Here is a 26,459-nt window from a genome sequence, read left to right as displayed (position 1 = left end):
TGTTCAATTCAATTTAATGTTTAGAAGTTGTTTGAGATGGAATTTTGTATTTTCTATTTAAAGAAAACATTTATATCCTAAATAAGGCAAACATTCCAGTTGATCATTTATTGTGAAAGAAATGGTAATGATACGAGTTAAATAAGATTTTTTGTTTGCATGAACTCTGGAATATTTATTTAAGGTGACCATGCACTTTGGTGGGTTTGGGTCAATATTGGTTCTTTCTATATGTTGGGAGCTGACAAAACAATGGAGACAAAACAAGTGTGAAAGACTCAGGCTCGCATAATACAGCTGATCCTTCTGCGTTATAAACTTTTGTTCTTTGGACTTGCACAATTATCCAGTTTACATTCAACATATTTCATTACCACTGTGTGAAGTATTCTTCCTCCACATGATTTAGATGTATTTTTGAAAGTTATTTCAAGGACTTGTTTGAACACAATGGACCATATAAGACTACACTGATCTCTGTACATCCACACTGAAAGGTAGATTTAATTACCTTTGCAGATATAATGACACTTCAGAATATCAAAGAGATGTGCAGTCTGTTTGGGTGATGAGAACAAAACACTGTCGTCCATTGTATGTACAACAGAGTACAATCCTTGGTTCACGGTGGATTAAAAAAATCATAAGAGAATGAATTACGGTTTTGTTCAAGTGTTAGAATAAAGCTACTACCTCACACACCTAATGACAATGACTAATTAGACCAAAATATTTTTTGCAAAGTCTACCTGAATAAAAGCTTGTCATAGCAAACATGACTTCTATATGTAACTAGTATATTCTTTTTCTCTTTTGTGTTTAGAAATCAATAAATGGTTTGTATTTTCTTTAGTAGCTCCGAGTGATTAGTTTCATGCTTTCTCCTATTATGAAACTATTTTTTCTAACACTTATCTTAAAAGTAACTCTGGATTTATCAGACTCAAAAATTAGAAATCTTAAGAAAAATCATGGTACAGTGTTTTATTTCCCCCAAATCAAATAAGACCTTGTGTGATTTAAAGGTGACTCTGGAGTTTTCATCCTCCTAGATAAAAAAATCACATAGAATGGGGAGAGATATATGAGAATGTGGATGAGAAAAACCTTATGTCACATTTGCACTGGAGGAAAGTTTGTTTTGAATAAAGTACAGTATTTAAAGAGCCAGTTTAATTCAATAAGTGTTGTTCTCTTTTTGACAGATAAAATGAAATCTTGGTAATTGATAGTAAATCTATAGTTTGAAAATTATCATTCTGATTATAAAATAGGAAAAATAACCAGATGGCATTTTTTGATACATTTATTGAATAACATATATTAAGATATTTTGATAAACCACATAGCATATTGGTAAAATGCCCAAACTCTAGAACCAGATTTAAATGGATTCAAATTTAAATGCTAACACTCAAACTAGCCAAGGGACTTTGAGTTACCTTACCTTTCTTTGCTGATTTCTGTCTATAAAACATGGATAATAATAGTACTTCCCTCATAGGGTGGTTGTGTTGGGATCCCTAAGATCACCCTCAGGCTCGATGATTTTCTAGAAAGGCTACCAAGACTCAGAAAAGCTATTATGCTTACAGTCACAGTTTACTATAGTGAAAGGATATAGATGAAAATCAGCAAAAGGAAATGGCTCACGAGGCAAGTCCAGCTGCCAACATCTAGGTGTCCCAGTGGAGTCACATGGGGATGTGCTTAATTCTCCCAGCAGCAATGTCTGACAACGTGTGTGAAGTGTGTTCAGCCAGCGAAGCTCGGCCGAGCTTAGTTAGGTCTCTAGTTTTATTGGGGGTCAGTCATGCAGTTTCATTAGGACTCAATCACATAAGAATGCAGCACCAGATGGCTGACCTCAGCTATTCAGACTTCAGATTCCTCTGCTCCCCGAGAAAAATTGGTGTTCACCATAACCGTATCTGTTCATGTGGAAAGGCCTCAGGCCTAGGCAAACTCTACCTGGCAGACTATTCCAGAGGTTATCTTCTAGGAGCAGGCCCAGGCCAGTCCTGAAGACAGACCTTTCTTTGGAACGTGCAGGGTTTGCCTGACTCAGGCCTGCTGAGCTAACCCTTGCCTGCTCAGTAGTTACGAGGAATAAATGAAGTGAATCCATGTCGCTTAGAATAGTACCTGGCTCATGTAAGCAAATTAATAAGGGTCAGCTATAGTTCCTTCTGGTGGAGCTCTGTGAGCTAATGAAGCAGACGGGTTTGGAATACAAAGGAGAAATAGCTATGTTCTGTGCATTTTACGATGATGACATAAGTCCTGAAGTTTGAAATAAGGGGCATTACAAGCATATTAAACCTTTTTGCCAGGAGTGCTTTAGTCAGAGAAGTTCCCAGTGAAACACTAAATGCTAACATTTTGTCCTTTTTTTCTTTACAGAGCTCTGAAATCTGCAAAGCAAAAATCAAAGAGGAGAGCTGTTTGAGGAATACAACAAGAAAGCAGGTACAAGAGTGATTCTCAGTAATTAACACATAAATTCATTTAAATCAATGATTAATTCAAACTTATGGCCCCTGTTGTTAAAAAATATTTTACAAAATACCAGTTTGTTGTCTGAGAATATGTGTGACTGCATGCTATCATGGCTGACCATATCCGAAAGAGGAATTGATTTCTATATCTACATTAAATCAATTTTGAGAGTTTCAGTTAGGCCAGGTCTATCATAAATGTGAAGAATTAACTAAGTAATTAGTATTTTTTATTATTAAATCAACACACATTTATTAAAGGCCTATTATATGGCAAACAGTCAGCTATGAGGTATTTGGTGATTTTACAGAATTGAACAAAGCTGGCATAATCCATTCCTGTCCTCATGGTGCTCAGAGTCCAGTGGAGATGACACAAAATAAATAAGCAAGTATCAATATATGAATAAAAGCTATGATAAATGTTATGGAGAGAAATAGCAGAGTGCTTTGGGAGAACATTTTGAGAAGCAAGGGAGGAAATCTACTGTGGACGGACTAAACAGAGGGTATTTCTCTGGAAGATGACAGTTGAACTAAGAGCTGAACTGTGAGGAAGAGAGGCCCAGAGAGCAGTGAGTAAAGAAAATGACTGATGAAAGGGTAAGGTGTCTGTAGCAAAGCCACAGACGTCTACACGTGTGACATAAGATGAAGCTGGATTGAAAATAGGATGACAATGAATATGGAAACTGGTCCAGTCCCATGGGGCCACAATGGCCATGGTAAGGTGGTCTTAGGACCAGCTTTGCCTGGCACTCTCTGTCCTTGGCATTTCTGTGCAATGTCATATGGTCTTCTCTCCTGGTACCCTGGATATATACCATGTTTCCCCGAAAATAAGATCTAGCCAGACCATCAGCTCTAATGCGTCTTTTGGAGCAAAAATTAACATAAGGCCCAGTCTTATTTTAATATAAGACCAGGTATAATATAATATAATATAATATAATATAATATAATATAATATAATGTAATGTAATACTGGGCCTTATAGTAATTTTTGCTCCAAAAGACGCATTAGAGCTGATGGTCCGGCTAGGTCTTATTTTCGGAGAAAAACCGTAATAGATGCTTTCAAATCTATCACCCAACCCCACCCTCCACACCGGCTTTATAACTGTGCAAAGAAGTTCTCACTATGTTCATTCCTGTGACTACTACTTCCATGATATGTTCTGCAGAAAATGGTTTGGGGGTCAAGAAAGTTTGAAAATGTCTGAATACTGTAACATTCTCAGGAGCTTTAAATTCACATTAACATGTTACAGGTTTCAGGAATTCTATAGTAAATACATATATGTGTATATGTCTACATATGTGTGTATGTATGAACCATAAGTTAACTTGGTATTTCCCAGAGCTATTTCCAGGTTAACGGGAAATATTTCAAAAATTTCTTTCTTGGAAGTGTGCATTTTAAGAGGTTCCACATATTCCTGAGGCAGGCTTTCCTTTAGGTAACTTCGCTTAGTTTATAGCTCTGCACATTGAATTATAATAGGTAATTTTTTTGGAATCTCTAGATTTTAAATGCAGTTCAATCCAGAAAAAACAACCTGTTTGTGTCAATAGTTTCACTTTTTCAGGCAGAGATTTTTCTTGACCTGAATTATATGGTTAATTGCTTCAAATTCTGATGAAACTTTACATGTGAAAATATGACCTTCAGTACCAATAAAGAGCACTGGAGTAAGAGCTTACTAAGTAATTTTCAATATCAATATTAGTAATTTTTTTTAAATCAAAGGGAAACCACAAAAAATACTGTTAACATCTCAGCTGCTCTGAATCATTCCTTTCCACTGAAAATGCTTATTCTCCTTAATTTGTAAAAGTCCTGTAATTGAAAAAAAGTCTTAAAGTGAGAAAAATGACTTGGGGTAATATCTACTTTAGCACCTAAAGACTGATTTAATTTTATATAAAATTTGGAGTTTTGTATTTGCAGCAGTAAATGTTTCAAGAACCCAAAGTATCAGAATTAGCCTATGCTTATTTCAGAAGAGAGGTTCTCAGCATCTGTGATGGAAGAAAGGCCATTGACATTTTAAGATCAATTCAGTGTCTTTCAATTCAGTTAGCGATTATTAAGAAAAAGAAAAACATCACAAAAAATTCCCTAGGATGTGAAACAAAAAGCCTTGTTTCATCCCCAGAAAGACAAGAGACAGCTGTCCCTAAATTACTACCCTTGCCATTTGCTTTCTACTAGAGCTGTGTCTTAAATTTGGAATCTAATTAGAAATCTTAATTGAAAATGGCTGAAAAAAAACCAGGAGAACCAGGAAAATACATCAACATGGAAACATAGAAGGAAGATGAAAAATAGAAATGGTAATATTCCAGTCAGATTGAATAATCACTTATCTTAAAATGAGTTGGCCTCTGGGGAACATGTTATCCTGCATGAAATTTAACTTGACTGTTTCCTCTTCCAGGAGAAATTTTCTCAACCAAATGAGAAGTCTTTTCATCTCTATACATTGTAATTTTCAGGGTTTAGCTTTAGATTTTGCTTAGTGTAGAAACAATGGTTTTAAGATTTTGAGACCTGGGTTAAGTCCCGCAACCCCCATCACTTGTCCCCTGTCTAACCCAGAGCAAACTTTCTAACTATTCTCAATCTCAATTTACCCATCTCTAAAATAGAATTTCTAAATCCTATTTTGCATTGCTGTTTCTTATTTGCGTCTTGACTTACACACTAAGTTCTAGAAAGGAAGGAAGGGAGAGAAGAAAGTAAAAAGGAAGCAAAGCTAATTTTGAGACTATATATCATACTATCTAGCACAAAATATCGCAAATTCTAAACATTCAGAAAGTGCTTATTGATTCTGTACCCTGGAGGCAAAAACTCAAAGATAGATTCATTCATCCTTTTACTCAAGCTCTTTTTTTCTTGTAGACATTTTGGACTCTACTCTGCAGGTTGTAAATTGCACTTAAAGGCATAATAGTGACATGGTATTTCGGAATCACCGTACTTTCCATGCTGTTAGGCATGATCGTTACTCAGTTAACACTTTTTTGACTGAGTGAAACTGTGAACTAGTAGCGCCAAGAAGTTGGATAACCCAAATTGTTCTATTTCCCGGTTTACAAACACCCTATCCAACATCCAAAGCAGGCATGGTTATGCCTCCTGTGAATGATCTCATTCAGTGATCACGCACCCACTTCCTGCTACTTCTCTTTGCGCTCTGCTCCCATCGGGTTAGTTAATTTCCTGTTATTAATATTTATGCCTATTCCACATTGTGGCTTTCTGTCTTTGCTTGCATTGCCTCTATTTTCAGTATTTGCCCTGTTGTTTTTCATTCTTTCTTTTTTCCCCTCTCTCCTCTTCTCCCTTCCTTTTATCTATCCCCACATTTTTGATGTACAAATCTCCTCATGCCCAATCCAATATCCTGTCTTCCATGAAGCAGTCTCATGTATCTCCTGAGATTATCTTACCCCCATTGACTTTTGCTGCTGTTGTTGTTTCAGCCACTGTCCCTATTCCCATCTGTGGAAAGTGACGCTGAGCCAGAGCCAGTGAAAGGTCAGCCACATATGTCAATGGCTCTTTCCTTCTAACCTCTACTCCATCCATCCTGTTGCCTTTTACCAAAAATCTCACCAAGGGAGTGAACATCTGATGGTTTGCTACTTGCTCCCACACTGGTGTCTGGGTTACTGGTGCGATGAATTTAGGCCATGAGCAGCAGGCTGCTGTTACATTAGTTGCCTGAACCCATTGGCCTTCTGAATGCATCCTGAGTTTTGGCTGCCATGTCCCCTGAAGTCAGGAGCTTGGCTCTGAACCAATAATCTAGGTGCCCTGGTTCTCAGCACACCTGCCTGCATCCCTTTCTCTGCGGCCTTACCTTACTTTGGGTACCCTCCCTGATTTGTGATGTGGGTGCACTCATGATCCTGGGAACTATTCCTTCACAGAAGTTCATTCGACTGCTTCTGTGTCCCCAACGCCAAGCTCAAAGGAGGCCTTATTTATTGATGCCCATTTGGATCAAACTCGAGTTTATCAATTAAATCTTAGTAATTTGGACTCCTTTGTAAATAAATATTTATTTCTCAACTTATTCTTCCTACTCCTTCGTGGAACAGATTTCTTTTTGCTTCCTTTTATGTCTCTGTATTCTTGATTGATTCACACTAGTTATTATCAAAGCATTCCAATGATACCTCTCTTGGGCCTTTTTCCCTGTGTCTAGCCATGTCTAATAATAGCAAATGTTATTAAAAGTAATAATGCGAGTAATATTTATTGACAACTTGCTATAACTTCTAGTATCTTTTCTGTTTTATACTCATTGTTTAAAATTATACAGTAAAATTCATACTTTTTGGATGTGCAGTTTTAAAATTTTTGACAATTGTCAAGTCATATATTGACTTTGCAATCAAGATTCAGTACACATATATCACCCCAAAATCTTCCTCTCTTCTACTCCTTTACGTTCAGCCTCTCTTGCCTAACTCCAACCATTAGAAACCACTAGTCAGTTTTCTGTTTCTATAATTTGCCCTTCACAGAATACCATGTAAATTGAATCATACAGTATGTAGCCCTTTGAGTTTCACTTCTTTTACTTACCATAATGTGCTTCAGATTCACCATTATGTTCTGAAAACACACATATAATTTTAATTCTTTTAAATTTGTCAGTTTTATGGCCCATGTCAAAAGAATGGGGCTGCCTTCAGATCAAAACCATGAGAAAAATCAGAGGGGAAAATGAAAAATGCACCCTCATGTTATTTAAAATTTCTCCACGTTTTATCTCCTTCTCACAATTTTCCTGCTTTTGTTCATTTTTCAACATCGTCCAGCAGCTTGCCTTTTGAGTTTACTTCTAATTGATGGAGATATAGGTTTAGTTGCCTTGGTGCATCTCTGCTAGAAATGGAACACATAAAACCTTTTCGTACATTAATTTATTTCTCTCCACGATTAACTAGATAGGTATTAGCATATTCTCCGTTTCTGATGAGGAAACTAAGGCATAGTATAGTTAAATGAATTGCTCAAGTTTCCAGAGTAAGAGGCAGAGGCTAGGTAGTGAAGATTCATAATAAGTCTCATAACCACATTGCTGTATCACCTCTCTCATGATAAATTACTGTAATAGTAAGTGCATGTGAAAGGGACTTAGATATTCATACTAGACTAACAGAGTTAGATTATAAAAGAAAGACCCCCAAACAACAACAAGAAATGTCAAACAAAGACACATTTATTAACTTGCCAGACAAGGGAACAAAAACTGATGAAGAAATTCTCAAAGTAGTTCACTAAAGGAAACAGAACCTGGTAGTGTTATGTGCTAAAATGTATGTATTGGGGGGAAAGAGGGTGGCAAGGGGGGAGGCAGGAGAGAGAGAAAGGTGTGGAGTGGGTGTTAACATTCACTGTGCTGTTTAAGGATTGAAAACTAGTATTCTGACAATGACAGTATAAAAGGAAACTTTTTCATTTACAACAGTGTATTCCATATAGTAGATACTCAGTTCTGTGTCACATGAATGAATGATTATGCTATTTCCTTTTCTTGTGTCTCCATCCATGTGGGATCAAAGCAATCCTAAAAGTTGGAGAGCTTCAGCCTGAGATGGAGAAGATAGGCAAGAAAGTCCACACATGTGGTTTTATTCAGTATTCAGGCATAAATCAATGGCATTCTTTTCACATAAAACCTGAGCTTGAATCTCATACTGTCTCAGTGGCAATCCTTCATATACTCCAGATGATCACAAAAGATCAACCCACATTATAGTGGAGATTTGTTAAATCCAAGCTTTTCTTTAGTTCCATGAGAGGCAGCCGAGAAATGCGAGATGGATTTGCAGATGGAACAAAGGCTTGGAACTTCGCTGCTCAGCCTCATTCTTTTTGTAGACATTCTGCCCAATTCAAATTTATCAAATGAATTTTCTTTCTTTCTTTTTTTCATTACACATTGTTTGCTCTGACTTACATTGTAATGTGATTTTATTGAGTAAACATTTTAAGGTAGAATGTGTGATTGTGTGCATATTGGAGTGGAAGGAAACTGCTTGTAGTGAAAGAATTAAAATTCATTATCTGTATGCAGTAGGCAGTATGAATGAGAAAACTCAGTTACGCCATATTATGTTCTTTATAGATAACCTCAGGCACTCAGTGAACTTCTCTGGAAAGCTAAAGTGAAATAATAATCACATCTATACATTTATTCTTGCCTGTCATAATGAAAAGCAGGCGATAAAATTTTAATTAAATTCATTATCTGTCTTACTTTGAAATTTCAAATTTCAGAAGAAAATGAGCAATTAATCATCAGAAACTATAGATAATTTAGTTAATACTAATTTGAACCTGAAATGTATCATCATAAGGAATTCAATCAGCTCTGTGAATTAATAGCTTCTGATGTCTGTATTAGAAATGCCCTAAGGATATAATCAAAGCTTCAGTTTTAGTTTTGCTTGAGCACATGGTATTTAACGGGCCTTGGATATATGTGTGTGACAGTATTCATAAGGATTTTGAGACGTTTGACGTTACTGAGGCAGCATTTCCTCAGTCTTTAGTACATGTGAAAAAAAAAAATCACCCTTCAGCCAAATTAATATTCTCTCTATACATCTCTGTTTCCTGAGATAGGCTTGAAAATGGGCTGCTAGGTGGCATTATATTTGGAATATGCAATTGTTAAATAAAAGTATCGGGGGGGGGGGAAAAAGCAAAAATCCGGTGATCTTAAGTGTGGACAGTAAACTCCTGCCCTTTATTTCATTTTTCAGATGACAGACAAGGCCATTAAAAAATACCCAAGCACCTACTGCAGTGCTATCTAACCCTTTGTACTGTTTTTTTTTTTTTTTTTTTAAAAAAAACAACCCTTTGCTGTGTGAGAGCAACTTTTCTTTTTTAAAGTAGATTTGGGGCTCAAGACCAGATTTTTTGTTAAGTATGCAAAACCCAATGTATCACATGAAGTATTTATAGAAGAAAAAAGTTTCCATGAGATTTCAGTCTTTTCCGGAACATCCAATTTTCGTTATCCTTTACATGACATGTGAAAAACAATGATAGTATCACACTCTGGAGAGAAGGATAAAAAGTTCACCTCAGAACACAAGATCTTCTTTCCAATCCCAGTGTGGCTATTAGCCAGCTGGGTACATGAGGCTCTTCTGTCCCATTTCTGGGCCTCAGTGTTCTCATCTCTTAAACGGGATGACACCTAGTTCATTTAAGTCTCTTCAATTCTATATTATTTTAAAATATTTTTATCCCAGTAGTATAAAGAGTGATGATAGTCAAACATATGTAACCAACCCGTTGCAGAGAGATGATCGAGATTAAATGAAGCATGTTTCACATCCTCACAATATCCCGTAATTCTTCAGGTTGCTTTCCTCTTTATGACTAACAGAACAATTCCTAACACATCGGATGGCTGACTAGCTATATTCCCAGTGTGGGTCCAAGTGTTCACCCTGACAACATCAGGTCACTGTGGGAGACTATGTAAATTCTGGCTCCGACTGATGTGCTGCTGAGGCAAAGCCCTCTGAGTTCTCAGGATGAAGGGGGACTTGTCACAGGGATCAGCAGAGCCTTGCTTTTTGACCTTGTATACAGTGGAGACCAGCATTGTTCTCATCCTAATTTGAAATAGCTGGGCAACAGACTGACCTCTGATTTATAATGAACCTCTGCTTGCTGAATGGCGGTCTCTGCATTGGTGCTTTGTGTTCTGTCCTTTTGAACATCAAGATTTTGCTAGTTTCAATGATCATCTAATACTAATTGTGATTTGAGATTATTTCTTTACTGGGTTGTGATCTCCAAAAGGGAGCCCTGGGTTTCAAAGAAGCAAAGGAAGAAAATCTTTCTCCTCCGTTAAGTAACCAGAATGCTGGATCTGGAGAATTGCATGTGTTCAATGGTCAGGTTCTATTTTCAAACGTCAATGATTTAGAATTTTCATTCTGAATTTTTTTTTCAATGCTGGCGTGTCTACTGAATATATATTCACACCAGGACCAAGTAAAAGAACCAGAGATGAGTATGTCTCAATCAGACAGGGTTTTACAAATAGAATTATAAAAATATGTATCATCACCTGGTTTTCTCTTTCCTGGGGATTTTGACCCCAAGGCATTAAATGCTATTTTGATAAGCTATAGGTTTTCCAGAGATTTTTATTTTTAAAAAAGAAAATGATGTAAATAAAAGCATAAATGTCTCTTAGACCTCCCTTCTTTATCTCGACACATTGCCCTAGTTTCTTTCTTAAGGGAAAATAGAAGCTTGTAAATCTTTGTATGGTAAAATTAAAAGATACGGTAAGTAGAATAGACATAAGCCTCTGAAATCAGACACTCAAATTCACATCTTTGTTTCTGCAATTACTACATAGGTCCTAGAATACATTATTACATCTTAAATTTGTTATAAAGATTAATGCATATATAGTGATGACACAGAGCATGGCACATACTATGAATTCAGAAAAGGCACATAGATAGAAAACTTGGCTAAAATGAATTTTAGAAGCAGTGGTAAAGATACGCTGTTTCCCGGAAAATAAGACCTAGCCAGACAATCAGCTCTATTGCATCTTTTGGAGCAAAAATTAATATAAGATCCAGTATTATATGATATGATATATATGATATGATGTGATGTAAGACCCGGTCTTATTTTACTATATTAATTTTTGCTCCAAAAGATGCATTAGAGCTGATTGTCTAGCTAGGTCTTATTTTCAGGGAAACACGGTAGAACTTTGTGAACACTGTGGGAGGATATTAGTAGAGCCTCCTTTGATTCAGGATTTGCACGGATGAAAGGGAAGTGTATCATTCTGGTCAGTTATATTTTATTGGATTGCTTCTCTTCTCTACCCTATCTCCTCCTCCCTTTTTCATTGTGGCACAATTCTTTGAACCTCTATGGGCCCTAAAACCTATAGTCTAGACATTTTCATTGCTCGACTCTAGACGGTCTTCCATGGATGGCATTAAGACAGTAGTACTTATTGTGAGCTGTCATATAAGTGTCCTCGCCAACCTCCAACACTTTTCACAGTGTGGCATGCCATGACCTGGCTGTGTTCAGCCCCAGAGACACCTTGGTCTGACCCTGCCAAGAGCCGTGTGGACTGCCAAGAGTCAGGGAGCAGAGCTGAGGCTGGAGAGAGCAAAGATGAAGGAAAATAAGGCTGGGAATAGAATCGAGGCTGGGTTAAGACAGATCACTAGGAAGAGTCCATCACAAAGAGGTCAAGTCATAGGTGAGTGTGAGGATAGGTAGGGCCCGGGGCAGGTAACCAAGATTAGGAGATCCTGGGAGGAAGGGAAGCACTGGAGGTAGGACATGAGCCAATGGCTGAAGGGACTGAAGTCCAGGCCAGGACTTATCATAGCACCTGGCTTAAGTGGCACGGGCCTTTAGCCCATATTGACTTTCTGTCTGCTGAGACTCCCTATTCACCTCTCCCAGTTTAGAGCCTGGAATGTGCACGGTCTTCTGTGCCATAAGGTGGTGCTTCTCAAGCTTAAATGGGCAGAGGAATCACCTAGGCTACACTGCAGATTCTAACTTAGCAGACTGGGTCTGGCTCAAGGGACTGCATTTCTAACAAGCTTGCAGATTATGCAGGCACGGCTGGTCCAGAGACCACCACATTTTAAGTGTCAAAGCCCTAAAAGACTGCTGCTCTTTGATCTTGCTACATCCACGGGTCTTCTGTCCTGTCTCATGTCAGTGCTGCTTCCTCAGGGGAAAGATGAGAAGAACATCGCTGGCTCGTTCAATACTGAGCCCTAGCAGCTGGACTTTTTGATCAAACTGGAGCCCTGACAACTCTCATCTTTTTTCTTCTGTGACAAAGGAGGTCTTCATTGAATTTAATATTGGCAGCAAAACCATCCTGAAGGCCTGGAGAATTCAATTGTCTCTGACACAATTGGTTTTCCTGGGCAGACACGTTGCCCCTGAATGCTAATCCATTGCTCTGATGGAAGTTCTTCTCTTCCTGGTCAGGGGCCTCGTGAGAAGGCAGGAGGGCCTTGACCTTAAAAAGTGCCTGATTGTTGTTTCAAGTAAAATATCACATTTGCCAATGTACGCCATTTTTCTCAAAGGGAACCTTTTTCTGAAATCCTTTTTTTTTTTTTTTAATTTTGCTATTTTGAATGGTATAAAATAAGAATAAACCTGTTACTGAGAGTAGGAGCCTATCGTGCTTCCCGCAAAATAAGACCGGGTATTATATTAATTTTTTGCTCCAAAAGACGCGTTAGGGCTTATGTTTAGGGGATGTCATCCTGAAAACTCATGCTAGGGCTTATTTTCCAGTTAGGTCTTACTTATTTTGGGGGAAACACGGTAGTTGCAAAACTTTGAATATAATTATCAAACACAGTAGTTGCAAAACTTTGAATATAATGATGGTAGGCTTTGAAGTACCCTGAGGGACAAAGAGCAGAGAAGGCAGAGGTAAACCCCCATCGGGATCATATTCCTGGTTTGAGCTCTTCTTGGCATTATGTAGCATTCAACTAATTCTCAGAAGCCCTGCCCATCCACACACCATCTTCTACGTTTCAGGTGTGTAGGAGGTTTTCGAGTCATTGGGCATCGTGACTTACATCTGGTTTATCAGAATGTCTTGGCTTCAGACATCTTGGGACCTTGATGTGCATTGAGCAAGGTTAGTGTCTAGTGACTGAAAGGCTACACCATCAACATAACACCGACTGGCTGTCTGTTTCTTTTAGAGGTGGATGGGCGATAATAACTGATTCAGCACTTCCTGTCAAAGCTCTATTTGGAAACCTAAACAAAAGCCATAGGTACATAGCGTTGTCACGCCTCCCACACTCCCTGCCTGGACCTCAGCCTACAGGGGCCAGGAAACATCCTTAACCAGAGGTTCACTTAGACCCCACGACAGCCCAGCCTGTGATGCATCACTTCCCTGTCATCCTGGCTGACCACCTAAACCACAAGCTCCTCCTCTCATTTATCCTTGCCCACCATGTCATCCCATTTTGCTCTGGGCTTACTTGGCCGTGACTCAATCTCACCTTGATCTTCTCACTTTTAAAATATTATAGAATGTCCATGGGGTGACAAAAAAGTTTCACCTTCTATCTCTTAAGAAATGTTTCCTTTGTTTCCTTATCTTAGCAGAAACCTTGTTTTCTGATTTTCTTGCTGCCCACTCTAGTATAGATTGGCCCCGTATCGCAGAGCCTGGAGACAGGGTTGCAGTTTTCCTCGTGCCACAAGGGGCCACCTAAACTGTCATGACCTCGTTTAAGATTGCAGATGTCTGGCTCTAGCATATCACTACCCCAATTTATCATGCTCCTTGGCCAAACTCCTGCTCCCTTCAGACTTTTCTAGCAGGCACTTCGTCTGCAGGTATCCAGGTCCTGCCTGCTACGTATCCTGTTGGAAGGTTTCAATTTCCACAGGACTAAGCCATCATCTAACATCCTTGATGCACAGCTTCTTTGTCTTACTGGCTCTAGTGACCCTTAATACCACTCCATTTCACCACCCATTCACCCCAGTTCCTGGACTTCTCATTACAATCCTTCCCTTACCTCCCAATATGCTCTCTCTTTCCCCTTAATGACTGTCCAATCCAGCCTAGAAGCTGTTACGTCACATTTGTAGTATTACATTCTCGGCTTCACTCTTCTGTCACTGCATCAGCAGATGAAACCCCAACTAAACTGTCAGCTAAACTATCCTCCACCAAGCTGCTGAGCACTGCTGGAGAGAACCACACAGCTCGCCAGACTGAGAGTCCACAAATCGGTGGTCTCCAGGTCCAGCCGTACCCACACAACTGCTGCTGCTTGTTCTGTCATCCAGTGCTCTTCAATGTCAGCTCAAAACTCCATCCTTTGTCTAAAAGCTCCTGTCGTCTTCTTCCCTGTTTCCTCTCAACTCATGCCTTTGCTTCTTTCTAGTTCATTAAATTCACAATGAATATTTAGGGCATAGGTATAAAGAGAAATATAGTAACTATTTTGTACCTATTACGCAGTTTAATAAATCACTTTCCCAATACAGTTGAAGATCCCTGTGTCCCCCTCCCTGATCACATCTCCCCAAACTCTCCTCCCTGACATTATAACGGCTCTGATTTTAATGTTTATCATGCATTTCTCTGTGATTGTATCTCTTGTGTATGTACCCCTATGTAATACAAAATTAGAGTGTTACTTTACATGTTTTCAAATTTTCTAATATTGCCATCCTATCTTTCCCTCTCTTTCTGTCCCTCTGCCCATCCTCACTCTTTCTCCTTTTTTCTCTATACTTGGTTTGTGAAGTTAATCAATATTGATATGTGAAATGAAGATCCACTATATAGAATGAATAGACAAAAATATATTTAACTACTTTCTTATTGATGGACATTTAGCTGTTTTCAATATTTTCTTATTAGAAGTTGATTTGCTATGAACATTCTTATGTCTTTTGGTATGCATTGCAAGAATTTCTCTAGAATATAGCTTAGAAGTAGAATTGCTTTTCAACGTTACTAAACATTACCAAATTATTTTCCATTATGGTTAGAACATCACCAGTGCATAGAAGTTTATATTGCTCTAAATTCTCATCAATATTTGAGGTTTTGAGACTTGAAATGTTTACTTATTGGTGGTTATACACGTTCATTTCATTTGGTTTTAATTTTCATTTCCATGATAACTAGTGAAGTTGAGAATCTCTGAATATACACACACATATTTAAATCAGAATGAAATCACTATACTACAATGCTTATACTGGGAAATAAGGTCTCAGATCAAGAAATGTTTCTTGGCAATTTGTGTTTGATATTTTTGAATTACCTGTATACATATTTTGATAGTTTTTTCCATTGGGCTTTTTTTGCTAACATTTTTAATATATTCTGGAAACTAAGTCTTCATCAGTTATGTTTATTACACACATTATTTCCTTTTTCTACTTCTTTTAGGTTTAATTCGGTCTTTCTTTAGTTATAAGGTAAAAGTTTAGATCACTGATGTAAGAACTTATTTCTGAATATAAGCATTGTAGTGTAGTGATTTTATTCTGATTCAAGTATGTGTGTGTGTGTGTATCCTATAAATAACCTCCATATCACAAGAGTATATATATATGTATAAATATATAAAATCATTCTGAATGGTGTTTAATTTTCAAATATTTAACGATTTTGCAGTTGTTTAATTTCATTGTGGTCAGAAAATATACTTGTTTTTATTTCAATTCTTTTAAATTTGTTAAGGTTTGTTTTAGAGCTAGGATATAATGTTAGTAAATGTTCCATGTGTATTTTGACAAAAGTTCAGTATTCTGTTGTTGTTGGATGAATTGTGTTATAAATGTCAATTAGGTCAAGTAGTTGGTAGCGTTGTTCAGTCTTCTACATCCTCAGTGATTTTCTGTCTACTCGTTTTAGCCATTACTGAGAGCAAATGTTGATGTCTCCAGATAGAGCATTGCAGATTTGTCTGTTTCTCCTTTCAGTTCTTTAAGTTTTTGCTTCATGTATTATGAAGCTCTGTTATAGGTGCTTTCACATTTAGGATTTTGGTGAATTAACCGTTTTACTATCACATAATATCCTTCTGATATTCTTTGATGTGAAATATATTTTGTCTGATATTAATATAGCCACTTCAGTTTTCTTTTGATTTATATTTACATCATATATATTTTCCATCCTTTTACTTTTAACCTATCTATGTCATTATATTTAAATATAACTATGGTGCAGATAGTCAGGTCTTGTTTTTTCAATCCAAGCTGATAATATCTGTTTTTTACTTGGTGCATATGTGTGTGTGTGTGCCTGCATGTAGACTGGTAGCATTTAATATAATTATTGATGTGGTTGGATAAAAAACATTTTGCTAGCTTTCTATTTATTTCATGTGTTTTTGTTTTTTCCCCTGCTTTTATTATTTACATATTTTGTTACTTCATTTTATCTCCACTATTGACTTATTATTTATAGTTTTTTAAAATTATTAGTGCTTATGCTAGGAATTACTATATACATTTAATTAATCACAGTCTACCTTCCAATACTTTAGTGATATAACTCTATACTATACTTTTGGTGTAAGCACTACACAACAGTAACTCTCATTCCTCCTTCCCTTCCTTTTTACTATTGATGTTACATATTATTCTTTTATGTATGCTATAAGCATACAATACATCACTACTATTTGTGCTCTAGACTAGTCGTTTGTATACTGTGGCCTGTAGAACAAATCTTAAATACCAATTAGTTTTACAAAAAAAGTATTATTGTAACTTGGCCATGCCTTTTTGTTTATATATTGTCAATAGTACTTTCCTACTCCAGCAGCAGAACTCAGTGTTTGTAGCAAAGCTGGATAGCCCAAAAAGCCTACAATAATTACTGTCTGCCCTTAACAGAAAAAAAGTGTGCCAATCACAGCCTTTTATAGTCACTATAAGCAAGAAAAGATGAAATTAACATTTACTTTCCCTTATGCCATTTAGATTGGTCTTCGTTTCTTTCGTAGATCCAAGTATCTGTCTGTTAGGTAACGCTTGAAGAACTTCCTTTAATATTTTTTACGGTTGCAGGTCTGCTGATAATGAGTTTGCTATTTTTTATTTGTCTGGATAAAGGTCTTTATTTCTCTTATTTTTCACAAGTTATTTTTTACTTTGTATGGAAATCCTGAGTGGACAGTTTTTCTTCTTTCAGAAATGTAAAGATGTCACTCAGAAATAACACGATTAAAACTAAACTCATCATCCTTGACTACAGTTCCTCTTTCTTTAGTCTCTGAATACACGTAGTTCATTGGTCCATAATTTACCATGTTTCACCTGAATTCCTATTTTTCTCAATTTTAATATCACATGTATTGCCATCACCAAGGCCAGGTAATTCTATGTAATAATTTCCTTTGGAATCCAGATTCTCTTCTCTAGTCATCTGCTTTTATTTTGGTTTCAACCCTCATTTTTATTTTATCTCCCTAGAATATTAAAATAACCTCCAAAGAATTTGTAGCCTTATCAAGTGGCCACCTTGCACTACATTCTCTATGTTGACACCAGTAAACTTTCTAAAAATCTAATATGATCATGTCAGTCTCCTTCTTAAAGTATATGTAATGTGGCTTCTTTATGCTCTAAAAATTAACTTTAGTCTCTCTAGCTGTCTGTTTTAAATATGTTGTGGGTATGCAAAAACCTCAGTCTATTCCTGTGCATGGTTTTCAAACCAAAAAAATTCCCATAGAGACACAGAAAAGGAAGTATTGTACCTAACTTTAACCGCAGGGAAATGTTGTATTTACCAACTAGAAATGCAGTAGTATTCTAGAAATTTACTAATAATGCAACTGATTCTTTCTGAGGTGTGTGCCTTGGTAGCAAGTATCAAATCTGAAAATTGTCTTCAAATGCAACAAAAGTAGAGTGAAAATGAGTAGAATTATAAAAGGTTGTCATATGATCCTTGTTTTGTATATGTGGCTCTATTCTCTCCAAAAGTGGTTATTTCTGTCAGTGAACAAGTTTTGAATGGATTACAGTATGCTTAAAATGCATTGTGAATGAGTCCTTTTGCTTTAGTCCTCTCCATTCACCTCCAAATCACACAAGTGCATGCACACCCACACATAGAGTTGGCATTTATTATATTAATTATTCATCATTAGTGTGCAGAGTTTTGATTTTGTTAGGATTCATTCATATTGCCTTATTTAGGTCTCCTTTTCAGTTTTTAAGGTGACTGATCAGGATTAGGGGTTGAGTTTTTGGTCAAGAAATATAGTGAGGTTAACCAAATCCTGTATCCAAGTCCTACGTCTGTGGCAGTCTTCCACAGATAGTACCCCACTAATGCTAGTGCATTTGTCATAGATTCTTGAAAGAATGTGATGCAATGAATATGTCTGTTTTTATCAGAAAAAACTTCCAAATTTAAGTAGTCAAAAAAGGAATTAGAAAGCATTATCTTAATTCAAAATACAATTTTTGAAATGACAGATATTGTCTAATATATGATGCAATGGCCCTTTACCCCAGTAAGTATTCCTGGTTGTATCCTTAGAAGCCAATTTTGTTTGCATTTATTGGCAAATTTATTATACTATTTTCTAAAGATTCAAGATGCTTTCTATTTAATTTTTGCCTGATGATCTTTAAAAGCTAGAGCTGAATTATAAATGAAACTGCTTTGTTAAGAACAACAAAGAGTAAGGCTGTAGATTTGTGAAGTTGGAGACCAAATCAGTATTCCAAACCCAAACTCTATTGCTGCTATCTCATTAAACAGCATTGGGTAGACATTTAAAGATTTTTATACATTTTAATTCAGCTGATCACTTGATTTAAAACTACATTGATTTTTTTCCCCCTAATTCATTCTTGGGCATGTACATCGCGCTAAATATCAAAATGAATTTTGAAACTATTTAAGGCTGTCTGTATAACAGGGTATTACATTTTTGGAGAGCCTTCCTTTCTCCATGTTAATTTTCATCATTTTGCTGTTGCTTTCATTCCCCCTTGAGCTTTTAAGAATTATTATTCATTCTTTTCACCATCTACCCCAATCGTTAAACAATTAAACCTTCCTCAGGCAGAGCAGCAAGAGATTCTGCGGATAATGATGAGGTTGGAAACTCCCCTGCACAACCTGTTGGTTCATCTTGGAAGGAGAATGTCATGCCAAGTTATCTTTCTATGCTCATGAATAATGTCCTAACAAGGGTGGATGGAGAGATGAGTGTAAAGGAAGGAATGATGGTAATAGTCATCTTGGCAAAGCATGCTAATGCCTTGACGAGATGCTATCTGCTCTCGCTGCTAAATGAGGTGCATATGTTAGCAGCCCCTATAGCTATGTGCTATTTTACAGAATCAACTAGAAGAGACAGTATATATATTTCAGGACTTAGAAGGCCCTCATAGGACCATAAAATTACTGTGGAGAGAATATCCATTTAATCCTGAGTTTGTGATACATTAACTGCATGGATTGGTCCTGAAAGTAGAAGTGGGTTAGGTAGGCGGCAAGTTCATATGAAGGTACCTAGAGTCTCTACCCACCTTTAATTCGGAGCTTTATACTGAACTGTGAAGTAACCGAGGTTTTTCGTTGTTGATGTTTCCTAAATGCAGAATTTCAGAGTGAGATATCTGGTCTTCAGAGTGGAGACACATCTATTTAAAACCAGGAATCATTGGCAGTGACGTTTGGGCACGAAAACTTGGAAGATTGAACCACTGTGAAAGTTGATCATGGAAATCAAAGAGGAAGGCACATCAGAAGAAGGCCAGCACTTCCTTCCCACACCCCAGACACATGACACTGGGGATTTCCAGTTGACAAGTAAGTACGGCGTGCCTCTCCTGGAACTTGGACAATGTAGACTGGGTTAACTAAACCCACACATGCGTGTGTATTCACAGAAATGTGCATTCTAACAAATGGCATGAGATTAACTAAATGTTTCTCCTTTGCACTACTTATTTTGGTGTTGTGAGTCTATGATGTTGTGATCTTTTCTCTTGGGTGAAATAGATGATAGTCCATGAAACCATTAAATATATCTAATGGTAGAATCTGAGTTCTTGAATGTGTATTAAGATACTAACAAATACTTTTTAAGTATGCTTTCTATTTAGCATTTGTATAATCTCCTGCGGAGGTATTTTTTAGAACATAGACATTTTCTCTTTAAAACTTAAGACATTTAAATGGAAAGCATTAGGGCAAAATGGCTGCACTGCCTGCCTAGACTGTCACTGCCATACCTGAGAGCACTAGCTACATAAATAGAGCAAGCTTGGAGATTTGGCCAAGATTTACATTTGAATGGTACAATTGGGTTTTGTGCTACTCACATAATTAAAATCATTGGAAGAATTGTATGTTTTCTCTCGTGTTTAAAATTCTAGAGTTTGGGTTTTATTGTTTAGTATGAATTGTGTCATTTTCTTTTTTTTTTCCAGAAGATTCCTGTTGCCCAATTATTAACACTGGCAAACATATGCCTGACCTCTTATTTAATTTACATTATAAAAATAATCTTTAGAAAATGGTATTTGTTGGATGAGTGTTTTGAGAAATTTGGTCGTCAGTACTTACAGCAGAGTTAATTGTTAATAACCTTTAAAAAAATCCACACAATTTAAAATGCTCAAAGACCTACGTAGTGACTGTTATTCTAATCTCTTCTGGAAAGTCTAAAATTGTTAACCATAGCATTGTTAAATATCAGCAGGAGAAAAAAATAAATGGTTACTATACAAAAACTGTGAACTCCGTAAATAAAAGAACAGGTGATTTTTATACAAAGAGGTCGTTCTAACAATATATTAGTGACCAGATGCTAGTAAATTTAAATGGTACCTGATGAATGCACCAATAAAACTAAACAAGGAAAGGATTTGTATAATATTCTTACATGTATTGCCAGCTGGTTTACTTTTCCGTAAGTTTAGTTTTGCTTCTTTGGCCACCCATGAGAGGTAACAAATGGCATCCGGGTCCCCATACACACTCTTGCTTAGGAAGCCCCTGCACTGTATGTGGTCTTCAGGCATCTACCACATTATCACTTACCACAGCCTGCTCTTTTTACCTTTTAACCTTTAAATGTTCCCATCTCCTTACCTTTGCTCAGACTCACTTTCCTTTCCACTTCATCTTAAATCATTTAGATATGTTATTAAATTTAAACAAAAATCTCAAAACAAAAGAAATAGAAACATTTAATAGAACGTTGAGCTATCTTTAAGTTGGCAGTATAACCACCAGCATAATGTCCTTTATACCCTAACTAGAGATATCCTTTAATTAATAATTTACTATTTATAGCAGGTTGGAGTGGTTTGAAAGCAAAATCCATTTAGGAGTGTACTCTACTGAGGTCACCCTTTTTAAAAGTTCCACCTCTGTCTACATGCATCCAAAAGAAACAGACACAGTTGAAAAATGTTTGTATTTGACATGACTTAACAATATTTCTGAGATTCTTTATGGCGAAGGAGCTAAATAGATCAATCAAATCTTTAGTCATCTCTAGTTCTGCTGTAAATATTATGTCCTACCCTGAGAACCCCACTGCTTATAAGTCTGATTAACTGAGTTTATTCATTCTGCTAAATAATGTATTAATACATTCTGGGCAAGGGGAAGCATAATATTCATTGATGAATTTTTGATAATGGGTTAAATATCTTTCATCTGAATTCTTACCTATCATTTATAGGTATTCAGAAGACTCCAAATGAACCACAGTTGGAATTCATCCTTGGTAAGAAATTCCATCTTACTTATATGGATAAATATAATAATATTTTGTATATAAAGATTACAAGTTGTGTGTACACTACTTGTATCATTATATAGCTTACTAACTTTTATGGATATTGTTCTAGAAAACAATTTCATTCTATAAGGTAAGTGTTATTTTCCCAAATTTGTAAGTCAGGGAGTAGGTCAGTGCACCAGCCAAAGACCTAAAGTTCAGTGGTGACAGTGTCATGCCTCTCAACCTGGTCTGCTGACCACAAATCCAGTGTCCAGCACTCATCTCACACAATGACTGGATGTTGTTGCTAATCAACAGTTTTGGAAATCCATGTGCCTAATTATTCACTCCTGGGGCTGAAGATTGACCTCACGTGGAGTTTTTTTTTGTTGTTGTTGTTTGTTTGTTTATTTTCCTTTATGGCACTTACAAGGTCCATGCCCCTTTTAGTTTCACTCACTTAAAAATATCTTCTTATTCTTCCATCTTGGAGATGGAAGTATGCTTTCATTTTGAGACATAATTTAGTAAGAAAATAATTAAATATTAAATATATATATATATTATTTTTTGTTTTCTATTTCTAGTAGACTTTACTTTTAGAGCAGTTTTAGGTTCACTGAAAAAAGTGAGTAGAAGAACGCCTAGAGATTTCCTATCTACCTTCTACACCTACAAACATATCCTCCCTTATTTTCAACATCCCTTGCGAGAGTGGTACATTTGTTACAATTGATCAACCTACACTGACACATCATTATCACCCAAAATCCATAGGATTCTCTCTTTGTATTACGCATTCTATGTGCTTGGACAATGTATACTGACATGTATCTATCATTATCGTATCACACAGAGTATTTTCACTGCCCTAAATATCTTTTGTGCCCCATCTATTCATCCCTCTCCCCTAACCCCTGGCAACGAGTGATCTTTTTACTGTCTCCATAATTTTGCCTTTTCCAGAATGTCAGATGTCAGATAGGTAGAATCATAAAGTATGTAGCCTTTTACGATTGGCCTCTTTCACTTTGTTATATGCATTTAAGTTTCCTCTCTATATTTTCATGGCTTGATAGCTCATTTCTTTTTTGCACTGAATAATATTTCATTATCTGGATGTGCCATAGTTTATTTATCCATTTTCCCATTGAAGGACATCTTGGTTTCTTCCAAGTTTTGACAATTTTGAATAAAGCTCCTATAAACATCTGTGTGCAAGTTTTTGTGTAGACATAAGTTTTCAACACATTGGGTAAATACCAAGGAGCACAATTGCTGGATCATAGGCAAAGAGTATATTTAGTTTTGTAAGAAATTACCAAACTGTCATCCAAAGCAGCTGTACCATTTTGCATTCCTACCAGCAATGTATGAGGGTTCCTGTTGCTCCATAGCCTCACTAGTTTTCAGTGTTGTCAGTGTTTCTGATTTGGGTATAATTTTTTCTTAATATTTCATTTTTGTTGCAAATATAGCTAAAAGGTGCTATAAATTAAGGATTCCAGATTTTTCATTTTCCCAGATATTGGGAAACAGGCAGAAATGTCAAAACTCAAGAAAATTCTATGGTAACACCTGAAGTTATACTTTTTTTTTTCTTTTCTAGAAGATTCTCAGATATAGAAAGAACTTGTTTTCAGAAAAGGGAGCTGAGGAGCAAAAGAGGCCTAGCACCTCTTGACTCACTGACTCCAAGGCTTTCCACTTGACCCTTCATCTAGCCATCTTTCATTTTTAAGGGGAAAACAAAAACTCTTTTATTTATTTATTTTTTACCTTTTTGACAGAACTTCTGAAAAATGAAAGTTTGTTTGAGTGGTTTGTGTATTTCAAAATACAGATAAAGTCTTCCTATTTGCATCCTGAACAACAGGGGGTATCTGAAGGAGGCAGAAGCAATAGAGTAGAGGATGTTAGGCAAACATGGTGGCCAACTGTCAAAAGACAGACTGTCTGGGCTAAACACCTGTCTTCTATTTCAATTAAAGTGATCAGTCTTGGTTAAAGATCTGACTGTACTATTTGTTTTGAAAGCCCAGTCAAGTTCAGTAATAATGCTGTCATCACTTATATTTCTGGCTTTGAATCATAGATATAAGAGATGAGCAGCTGCAAGAATTGATTCATAATAATAGTCCTCCCATTAAAAAACAAAACAAAGAACAAACAAAAAAACTTCAAATATCTTTTTTCGTATTCATTCAAAAAATGCACTAGAATTCTTAATAATAGATAACTTTATGTTATCAAAGGGCAAGAAATCCCTGACAATTAAACAAAAGAAAGTTATTTAGAGTCTTCAGGGGATTGAGTTGTTGACCTCCTTGTTAGTACTTTAAGATCCTCAACTGTATTATTTCTTGAAAAAAAAATTTTTTTGAATTACTCTTCAAGGACACTATTGGTTTTACTGTATATTTTTTATTTTTGTTACTTTTTTTCTTTCAGTTTTTAATCCCACAAATTCTTCAACATTCCACCTGTTATGTAGTTAACTTCATTTCATAATGAATAATGAGAGAATAATAATTTCTTAAGTATTTTTATCGTTGCTAAAGAATGTGCATATTTAATTAATTAGAAAAAAAGCAAAACCTCTTAACACAAAAATAAAAAAATTAGCAAAAAATAGAATAAATAAGGTAGGGTGCTTTTTCCATTTAATTTTCCAACTAAATTTTTAATATTTAATTCTTGAGTCTTTGCCACAGTATTCAAATAAACTGAGAATTTCAATGGCTTTTCTTTTTACATTGGGAAAACAGCCTCACTAATTTTGCTGGGTGTCATATTGCTTTGAATAAGCTCTTTTCCATCAAGGAATTTGTTTCTGCCTTGTCTGTATGCCACTATAAAATCACCATATTTTGCTGAAGTTCCCCTGCTACATCTTTATTCAAGCAAATGGGGAAAGAGAGTCATTTGAGCAAACTAATTAGCTAAAAATATCTCGCTAGCAAAAGATAGGCATGTACTAGAAAAATGAGTATCTCATGTCCATTGTCAACTATATTTCCAATGGTTGACTGCATTTAAATTATATAATTTCTCCCTTAACAACTGCAACTCTGCTTCCACATTTCTTTCATTGTTTCATATGAGTGTATTGAAACTCTTTTTATTTTGACAAAGAGAAATAATCAAAACCCTCAGAGAATGCTTATTTTGTTTACAGCTTAATAAAATTGTTTTCATTTCAACAAAGCTGGCATTTAAGAAAAGGGATTGTTTCTTAAAAATCTGGGTGCATTTCTTTCTTGAAACCATTATTGAAAATGAATAGAGAAGACTAATATTGACAGTGATACAAAATAAATTTCTATGAATATTTCTTAAGTTCATCCCCCTGAATATGCTTATAATGTTTATTGTCGTGTACCTTCATTTACTATGTCCAGAGTCAGTAAAATGCTTTTAAGGATATATTTTCATATTTTTATAATGACGCCACATGCATCATAGATTCAAAACAAGAAGCACTAATGTTATATGTACTATCCCAGAGTTCAATGATTAAAATTCAGTTTTATCACACTGTGTCATGGCACAATGACAGGATGTCCTTAGGTTACTACAAATATTAGAGGGGCTTTAAATAGGAGAGGTTATCCTCTTTGGTTGTTAAGGCTTTGTCTAGGAGAGTGCTGATTCTAAATACTTTATTCTTCTCTGGGATCACATATTAGATTATGTGTTTTGAGTTTGGATTTTGTAGATAGAGCTTCTTTATTTCTAATAGCCTGGTTAGAAGAAAAGAAGTCATGTAAATCATGTGCCCAGTTTTCTGTGTTCAGAATTTGAGAATGTATGTAAAACTGTGCCCAAATTGCTGAGCTGCACAAACAGTCTCATCTATTTATAGACACAGCCTTTATAGCTTTCTAGGGCCTTCATTAACCTGCATGTCAGGTCCATTTAGACTTTATGAATTGCTATAAATCAGCCATTGTTTTATGTGTCTCTCTGAAAGAACAAAGTCTTAGGAGGCCAAACTAACCAATTCTCCCGTTCACACTTCTACCCTTCTGCCGGCCTGTGTTCTATAAAGGATGATAAAGTTCCGACTTGTGTAGAACTCCAGTGGGAGAATGGAAGATTTTAGTATATCTTCTTGAGTATTTTTACCCTCTAATGGTATGCAAGGCCAGGTACAGGGAATATCAAGAACAGAGGTATATTTTTATACTTCATCTATTGATAAAAATATTCTTCATATGAGCTGCCAGATCATCTTTAAGCAATAAGAGAAGCAACAGCTAAGAATTAGACAAGGCCTGTGCTGACCCTGTCTTGATGCCTCATTATAAATTTGTTGCCGTGCTCTGGATTCTTACAGTATACATTTCACTGAACAGTAATTTGAGGCGGGGGGGTCTTCTAAAGACAAGATGTTGTACAAAGTACTGGGAGAGCAGTAATAGGTACCATTTTCTTTTTCTTTTAACATCTTCTACATACTTACCTCTTTACAAATAGAAAGCTATGTTTTCCTCACCACAACTCTACAGGATAGTCACATTAAAAATAACTAACATTTATTGAGAGGTTATTTGTTCTAAATAATTTACATAAATTAATTACTTTAATTTTCACTATGAGATAATTGCTCTATCATCCTTGTTTGAT

The 26,459-nt window shown here is 36.1% G+C and overlaps 1 protein-coding gene across 8 annotated transcripts in view; it reads left to right on the top strand.

The window, feature by feature from the left end:
* INPP4B (inositol polyphosphate-4-phosphatase type II B) overlaps positions 1-26,459 on the top strand; it is a 613,177-nt gene that overhangs the window by 304,726 nt on the left and 281,992 nt on the right. For all 8 annotated transcript variants that reach the window (XM_033135157.1, XM_033135154.1, XM_033135152.1 and 5 more), the window contains 3 exons: positions 2,404-2,469; positions 19,693-19,903; positions 21,789-21,833. In XM_033135157.1, coding sequence (XP_032991048.1) covers positions 19,813-19,903; positions 21,789-21,833 — 136 coding nt within the window. In that variant the 5' untranslated portion in view covers positions 2,404-2,469; positions 19,693-19,812. The remainder of the gene's footprint in view (positions 1-2,403; positions 2,470-19,692; positions 19,904-21,788; positions 21,834-26,459) is intronic.

Source organism: Rhinolophus ferrumequinum, chromosome 18 (assembly GCF_004115265.2).
Source record: "Rhinolophus ferrumequinum isolate MPI-CBG mRhiFer1 chromosome 18, mRhiFer1_v1.p, whole genome shotgun sequence".
In the NCBI taxonomy this organism is placed as follows: domain Eukaryota; kingdom Metazoa; phylum Chordata; class Mammalia; order Chiroptera; family Rhinolophidae; genus Rhinolophus; species Rhinolophus ferrumequinum.
The sequence above is the reverse complement of the archived record's forward strand: the minus strand, read 5'-3'. Positions and strand labels throughout refer to the sequence as shown.